An 8,797-nucleotide genomic window follows, 5' to 3' on the forward strand; every position below is an offset into this window, starting at 1 on the left:
CACACTGACACACATCACATTGAAGTTACACTTCTCAGTTTCGCTCTTCCATTCAATTTAAAAAGCAATTTGTAACAAGTGTTGAGAGTATGACAAAGAAAACAGATTCACTACTGAGAATGAACAGTATATGCTGTTAATGTCATTTGTGACCCGGACATGAAAAGTCACCTTTTGTCATAGGGAACAAATACCTGTTGGGCATCACACAGAACAGCTCAGGGAGTGCATGGGTGATCTTCAATGACTAGAGGACTTACGTCCTGAGAAACCCTCGACCGCATGAAAGTTTTGCAACGGCACCAACAACAAAACGCTAGTCACATATATTACTCCTGATAAACCAAATTAAAACTAGGCAGATGGGCGTGTGTGCAACTGTGCATATCTTTATGATGAGGAAGTTTATGTTAAAACCGGTTAGATGACTAGAAAGGCCATTCATTCCCCTGTCGTATGCAGCAAACATATTTATTCAACATGATATAGTTTCAATACTGTAGAACAGACAACACAGACACCCCCCAAAATACTGAATCAAATTCACAAAAACAAGGTTCCCCTCGTTCAAATCAACAACAAATCAGAACAGCTTAAAATGTGACAGGAAAACGTGTGCCTGTCAGAAAGAAAAAAAAATAAACAAACAAGGGGAACCTTGTTTTCGCGAATTTGCCTAGTTTTTATGGTGTGTAAGCTTTGTGTAGACAAAGAAGAAGTTGCATAGAATCGTAAACTTATTCATCGTATTGAAATCATGGGTTTAAACAGTTTTCCTTGGAGAAAAAAATAATGACAAAGCCAAGGGTAAAACACAGAGTGTTCCAGAGTTCAAAGATCGCCGAAAAGGTTTCAGTTTACCCCCACCACCGCCAAAACCTCAGTCTCCGACGCGATTGTCAGGCAGCAGTCGGTGTTCAGCCGTTCTTAGAATAAACCACGAGTTCCTTGCAAAAGTAATTGTGGTTATTATTATAGAAGAAACATTGCCCCTTTAATAACATAATGAATAATATTGCTTGCATGTTTAACCAAGATTGTCAGTGTCCCTTCTGTTATGATGGGCACAGTGCCTGTTTCGGCCTCGTTTCGCTAGACAACCTGATATCATTATCATATCATATAGACAATACTGATCAACACAAGGATGCGTGAGCGTAGAAGTGTATGTTAGGTGACTATGCAATAATGTAGACTTTCTACGATTGCTGCCTTAAAATAACCCATCGATCCCCAAACACATGACACACACACACACACACACACACACACACACACACACACATACGCACATGCACAGAGCACTCAAAGGCACACACACACACACACACACACAGCACTCACACACACACTCACACGCACACACACGCACACACACACTGACATACATACCGTACACACAAACTGTGGCACACAGTACACGGTATACACACACGCACACACACACACACACACACACACACACGGCACACACATTAGGCCTTACATCCAGCCCTTTAAAGACAGCAACTGATACATTTCAACCTGCGAACCCGGATATTTTTCAGCACGGCGAATTTTACTTTGTAACTGTTGTTAAACGTGTAAATTAGCCTGTGACAAAAGGACATGTTGACTATCATCTCTTCCTGCAAAAACATTATCGAGACCAAAAGCGAGGTTAAAACTGACTTTCTAGTAATTCTTATTCAATATCTTCTGCAACTGAACTGCACAGAAAATACCGAAAACAATCAGTGCGGATAACGGAAAGCACAAATAGTAGTTCAGCGAAAGGAGGCCCCCATAACAATGAACCCCCCCCCCCCCCCCCCCCCATTTAAAAGGGGGGTTCCACTACAAGTGTTGAGAATATAGGTCTAAGAAAACGGATACACTAGAATGAACAATATTTGTTGGTGATATCATCAGAGACACGAACATTAAAACGTCAACTTTCGTAACAGGCACAAAAGAATGCCTTTTTCAGTATTTCACAGAACTGCGAAGCTACTGACTGCATGGGTGATCTTCAATAACTGCAGCAGTTGTGTTCCCGCGGCTGAGCCGAAGAAACGCTCGACTGAATCATTAGCCGCGTAAAGCGGCGCAACTTTAGAAGAAGAACAACAACAAAAAAGCTTCATTACATAAATTCTAGTCGTAAGGGAGGGGGCCCTATATTGGGTACCCTAACTTTTACGTTTTGTGGTTTCAAGTTTTTTCTTCCAGATTCTAATGCAAAAGTAATTAATAGGACGATTAAGAATTGACATGAATGAGCCAGCGCCCATTTACTATACAGATCACTTGGGTGGGTTTTTTTGGTGTTTGTTTTATTTTGAATAAAATCATGGCCCCGTAATGGCGCACTGTTATACATAATTTCAGGTACCTTGGTACTTGCCGTTATTTATCTGTTTTCAAACACTTTTGTTCAGACGGAGATCCTGTTTGCTGTATCCATTGTGAAACTGACTTTGTATCTATGGGCAATACAGAAAAATGGAGATAACTCTTGGTCTTCGCATCGGAAGCGACTAAAAAACATTTTCGTATACCATCCTGTTTACTGCACTGAAATCAGTGTGAAAACAAGAATGGCTTTTTCTTTGAAGATCGTTAAGAGGGGGTGGCTCACATAGTAAAATGCCCAATATAGGTTTCCCTCCCTTATATTTGCAGAACAAAGAAGTTGCATAGAATCGTACGCCTCTTTATCGTTTAAGCTGCTTTTTTCTCTAAAAAAAAGAAAAAAGAAAAAAAGGGAACAACCACAGAAATGCAGGGAGCAGAGATCGCTGTAAAGGGTTTACCACGACCTCCGTAACAACCTCAGTCTCAAATCCCTCCTACCCCCTCCCCTCCCCCCCCCCCCTCCACACCACACACACAACTGTCACGGTGCTGCCCGGATGCTCACCCGGCCTTTTTCTGAGAACAAAAATGATCAATGTTCCGTTGCAAGTTGAGTATCATAATTTGCGTTCGATAGTCCCGGTGTAACACGAGAAAATTACTCCCACGAGATTTTTACTCCGGAGTAAACATTTCGTGCGAAAAACTTACTCCCTTTACGAAAAAAGCACTCCCCCATTGCACGAGAAAATTACTCCCCAAGACAGGTGAGTTCCGAGTAAACATTTCGTACAAAAATGTTACTCCCCTGACGAATAAATAACGAATACATTACTTCACCCCAACACGAGCAATTTAACTTCCCATGCCAGGTGTACGAAATTTTTACTCCCTTGTCCCCTGTTAGTCTTGGTGCTGGGAGACGTGGAAGGAGGGTAGCGCGACATTCGTGTGCGCGAGATCACTTATTGGCATTATCCCTTTGCCCGCATCCCATTTTTGCGTACGAGATTTTTACTGGAAGTAAAAACAAATGGGGAGTAAAAATTTCGTGGAGGGAGTAATTTTTTCGTGCCTTGGGGAGTTCTTTTCTCGTACGAAAAGTGTACTCGGAGTAAGAATTTCGTACGAAATATTTACTCCGGAGTAACTTTTTCGTGGAGTAAAAATGTCGTGTTACACCGGCAGTGTTAAGCACTCGATTACTGGAGAGGTGGTGAAGGGCTAGTGTCCAAAAAGATCTTTCATCAACCTTTTCGTCTCTCATATACTGTGGTAAGTTTCTCATTTTCATGTTGCCCTGCACGGTTAGCTTTTAGGTTGTGTTACCAGTTGTGATCTAAATATATGTGTAAGTATAGCAGTGTATGATGTCGTTGCCTTGTGTTAGAAAGCATATATATGTAACATTCAATGACGTGACTGTACTCTCAGTATTCCACGCACACCAAAACTCAAAAGAGTATTGCTTCTTGCCATCTTTGCAGCAGTCCCATTTTAACTTAGGCTAAGCGATGACCCGTTATTATTATATACTCTCCCCCCAAAAAAAGAAACTTGACACAAGTAAACATTGATTTTGTTTCAAATATGTTAGAGGAAAGCACCAAAATTCAGTTTGAAGTTTGTCAGTTACATTGTTGCTAACCACTACTTGTTGTATATCTTGTTAGTCAAGTCTAAAGGCACACTCCTTCCCGTATAATCAGATTGGCTCACAATCTCAGATCTGGACATAACTTTACATGGAATAAGACCTATCTTCCACTTTGACACATACTAAAATTCAACACCCTGACTGCTTGCTGTGGCTGGTTGGGATGATTTGATGAATTAATTTCTTAACAAGCTGCTAGTGGTTTTTACAAAATGTAGCCTATCCATACAAAAATTCCCACCTCAACACACACACGTACACACACACACACATGCACACACACACACACACACACACACACACACACACACACTCACACACGCGCGCCCGCGCGCAAAATGTATCCATACAAAAATTCCCTCCTCAACACACACACACACACACACACACACAATTTGTGTTAACACAAACAAATGCCTTAGTATCTGTGCAGTGATCTCGAAGCAACAGTCAAGAAGAATGATGTCCACGTCATCCTACCCAGAGTCTGACGAAGAACTCAGCGAGGCCTCAATGGACGACATGCAGGCCGTCGTGAACATGTGTGGTGACGTGTACCACGGCATAGATTACCTCCCCTCTACCTTTCCTCACCTCCTGCACGGACCCGGGGTCAAGGCCTTTGTATACAAGGTCAAGGGCGAATTGGTGAGTGAAGCAAATTCTTACCTTTCCCCAACAGCTTAGCTCAGACCGATAGCTCGCTAGTACGATACCACAAGACAGAACAAAATGCTCAAAAGTACATCAGTATTATGACGATGGTAAGAACATTGGCCTTGGTTTCTTACTTTAAAAGAATAATATCTAAGCGGAAAATAAGCCCTGCATGAGGCTTGCAAAGTTATACCATAACATTCTGTTTCAAATAATGCTACCACGAAGGAGGACTGCTTTCACCTTGCAAAACAAGGGTTTAAAAAGCTTCAATCAAATTCCTTAAAATGGGCAAAGAACTTGATGAGCACTCTTTCGAGCGTTGGGTTGGATAACTTCTCTCGAGTTTATGTACTTGGTATTGTTACTAGTTTGCCGCGTCGTAGAGGGCGGTATCCGTCCTGTCCACATGCGGCGCCTCTGCACTACTTGTTCAGTGTCTCCTGCACTGGAGAGAGGCGGCGCTCTAAAAGCTTATTCATCCACTTTGATTAAATTAATTACAATACTGGTGGCGCATTTTCGAGTAAATCGTATTGGTCCAAATCAAGGTACAGTGGGTTCCCCAGATGCGTCAAATTCATCAGAACCTCCCCCCCCCCCCCCCCCCCCCCACCGGCCAACGGTAAGATCAACCGTATACCTATAATGTCTTCTTCGGCAAAAGCCAAATGCCCCAGTGTCTGACTGGAGACCATGACGATAACGACTTAAGTCATTGCGGACGGATTTCGGAGATGAGTCTTTGGGTGATTACTCTCAAGAAATCCGAGACTAGGATTTTAATCAGCCAAGACCTAATCCCATGCTCCTGAACCAAAAAAGCTCACACAAACTTTGGTTTCTTTATGTCTGCGCAGGTCGCTTTCACCAGCACGCAGCTTCAGGCTGGAGGTCAGTATCTGCTCTTCCTGGCCTCAAGGGTCAAGGTCGCCTGGCAAGGTCACGGGATATACAGTCGGTTCCGACGGAAGATCTTCGAGCATTTTTCCGACAAAGAGCTGTACCCTGACCTTCGCCACGAGACCGTGACGGTAACGGCGGGCAACAGTCACGCCAAGGGCGGGAGGATGAGGAACGCCGGATGGCATCTCGTCATGACCAGGGTAAAACTCTAGGGTAAAAGCATAGAAGCTAGATTCCACCTATTTCGGGGATGCTGTAGAATGTTAGAAAATTCAAAAGTGTCATGCCTTTGACTTGTGTTTATGGCGTCAACCTGTTTGTTTGTTTGTTTGTCTCTCTTTCTCTCCCGCCTAGCTCTCTCTCTCTCTCTCAAACACACACACACACACATACACACACGCGTACACACACACACACACACACTCACACTGACACACACTGACATACACACACACACACACACACACACACACACACACACACACACACATTCAGTTGAATCATCATAATTCCTTCCCGATGTCATTATTCAGACATGTGTGCCATAAAACCCTTGCGAATGTAACCCAGACTGCGAAATTCTCATTAAAAACGGTTTCATTTTATTTTTGTTTCGTGGAATTTCTTTTCGCTTGCAGCACAGCCGCATGCGAGGTTTTGAAGCGTCCAACCTTCACCAGCTGAGGCTAAAGAAGCCCACCCATGAGGTCACGGCAATGGTGAGAGATGAATTCCTACAACTCCTGCAGGCTGGCTCAAGACATTGGCTCCACCTCTTCCCCCAAAAGCGAATCATCCACAGCTGGAAATCCTACGTCGTCACAGAGGACAACCTGGACCTCATACTGGGTCAAAGCTAAAGTGTACGTCACGAAGAGCATGACGTCATCGCACGGCACAAAGAACGTGACGTCATCCCACATCACGACGTCATCCCACGTCACGAGGAACATGACGTCACCCCACATCACGAGGAACATGACGTCATCCCACGTGGAGGTCTCGATGCTGTCACTGGGCACTTACTACCCGTGCGAGCAGGGGATTAGTTACACCGCCAATCTTTACGGGCCAGGGCCCCAGGAAGACATCGAAGACCACATCAACGTTCATCTTCAACGTCTCAAGGACCTGGGTGAAAGTCTCACCCGGAGAGTCGTCTTCACTGTCTTCCATTCGGAAAAGATCGACGACAGCGTCGCGGCAGACGTGTACAATCGGCTTGAAGCTTATAACGTTGATGAACCGGCGAAACTTTTCGTGGAGCTGGATTTGTGGGAGAGGGACATTACAGAGCTGCAGTCTTCATTTTGAGTTGTCGCCCCTCAACCATTTCGATCAACTCCGTATCCATCGTGGGTTGTATAGTTTCGGTCAACACCGATTATTATCTTGAAGGCACACCGAGTCAGTCCTGTGAAAACAGCCTTAGGCTCACCATCATAACGCTTTCACAAGGGATAAGACCATTCGTCCACTTGGACACACACCCAAAATGAACAATGGGAATTTTAAGTATGAATTAATGTCTCAGATAGCCACTTATGTCAGTTAAGTCATTAATTCATACAAAAACGTTCGTACTCTACACAGAAAATACCCACGTTTCGGAAATGTTTTCCCCGATGTAAAAACCTGTTGAGATAGCGAGACAAATCGTGTGTACGGGAAGGCCTGCACCTTTAAATTTTACTGTGACGCGTAATAGACGATGTTCGGAAATAACTCTGTTGTGTTCTTATGGGCTTATGCACGGGGGATAACCGGTCAAAGGCCGAACAGAAGCCGAAGGCCGCTCATGACACGTGTGAAGGCAAGTTTTGTCTGTTTTCTAGGTATTGTTTGATTTATGTCGGGATTTAAGGTAAGCTACTGATTCAGCGATGACTAAATTTGTTTCTCGATGCTTAAAAAGTCAGGGAGCGATTGATATTTGCCCGTAAATAGCCTTCAAAGCTGAAAATGTCCGCGATCGAGCACCGGAAATGGCTGTTCGATGGGTTTTGCAAGTAGAAATGTGCTTTATTTCACCAAATCAGCTCGTATTTGGTGTGGGTACGGGATTCTAGAGGACGAAGGAGTCATAACAGGTGCAAAGAAGTGCTATTTGGGAGTAGAATAAATCTTCCTAGACAGTAGACAAGAGAAGAGAGATGCGCGTAGGCCGATTGTCTTTCCGACAAGCGAATGATACAGCAGATTAATCATTCGTTTTGACCAGAAACCTAGTCTCTAGTTTTTTATGAACTCTCTCGCTTAGCCTAATGGCTGTTCGATGGGTTTCGCAAGTAGAAATGTGCTTTATTTCACCAAATCAGCTCGTATTTGACATCGGTTTGGTATATATTCTAATCCTACCGCGAACTGGATAGCAGACGCGGCACGTCTAATGTGTAACCATGAGGGCTGAGGGGGCACTGATACCATAGGGGGAACTGAGGGGGTTGGGGGTAAGATCCCTGGCCTCAGTGGAGGGGACACCATAGTATGACGGCATAATTGCGACACAAGTAAAAATTACATATATCACTTCCACATTGATAATTTACTAATTACCAATGTCAATGACATGTATAAATATCAATGCGGAATTACCTATATAAACGCACAACTATGACTATTTCTAACGTTTGAGGCTGTTATGCAGTCAGGAAAATTATCCAAAAGGAATATTTACTTCTATAACTGCAGCAGAAAGTATCTAATTCAACCCACACAAGTGTTGTTGTTTTTTCAAACATGTAGGTCCACTTCTTGTGGGCGTCAGGTTTGCCTGACTACAGAGAATGCACCAGGGTGTATTTGCCGGTGGTTTTCTCGGATCTTGCTCCTTGTAAAAACCATTTTTCTGCATGATCTAAAAAACAAACAGAAACGGCTACAGGAAATGCACATACATTTATATTATCACAGATATTTGTGACTTCTGGAGATTTTAGTAAATGTACTAGCAGTCAGGCCCGGCTTCGCCCGGGTGTTTCTGCTCTCCCCTCTCTCAGAAACCTCTCGAATCTTATTTCAATGTGGATAAGAACAAGAGGCGAAGCCATCAAGGCTCACGTAAGAAATCGACAAACAGTAACACAAACTCAATCACTCCGTCACACACACACACACACACACACACACACACACACACACACACACACACACACACACACACACACACACACACACACACACACACACAGAGAAAGAGCATAGGTGAAACTGTGCTAGAAAGCGAGACACTAGATCTAG

General features: G+C 43.7%; 1 protein-coding gene across 4 annotated transcripts in view; it reads left to right on the forward strand.

Annotated features, from left to right (window-relative positions):
• The window catches only part of LOC138971601 (uncharacterized), an 18,349-nt gene extending 11,047 nt beyond the window's left edge, over positions 1–7,302 (forward strand). The window contains exons 1-4 of one of the 4 annotated variants that reach the window (XM_070344357.1): positions 3,494–3,612; positions 4,417–4,642; positions 5,512–5,757; positions 6,196–7,302. In XM_070344357.1, coding sequence (XP_070200458.1) covers positions 4,454–4,642; positions 5,512–5,757; positions 6,196–6,417 — 657 coding nt within the window. In that variant the 5' untranslated portion in view covers positions 3,494–3,612; positions 4,417–4,453 and the 3' untranslated portion in view covers positions 6,418–7,302. Of the gene's footprint in view, positions 1–3,493; positions 3,613–4,416; positions 4,643–5,511; positions 5,758–6,195 lie in introns of those variants that run through there. The other 3 variants (XM_070344358.1, XM_070344361.1, XM_070344360.1) reach the window with 3 other exon arrangements.
• The last annotated feature ends 1,495 nt before the right edge of the window (positions 7,303–8,797 follow it).

The sequence above is a fragment of the Littorina saxatilis genome, linkage group LG7 (assembly GCF_037325665.1).
Source record: "Littorina saxatilis isolate snail1 linkage group LG7, US_GU_Lsax_2.0, whole genome shotgun sequence".
In the NCBI taxonomy this organism is placed as follows: domain Eukaryota; kingdom Metazoa; phylum Mollusca; class Gastropoda; order Littorinimorpha; family Littorinidae; genus Littorina; species Littorina saxatilis.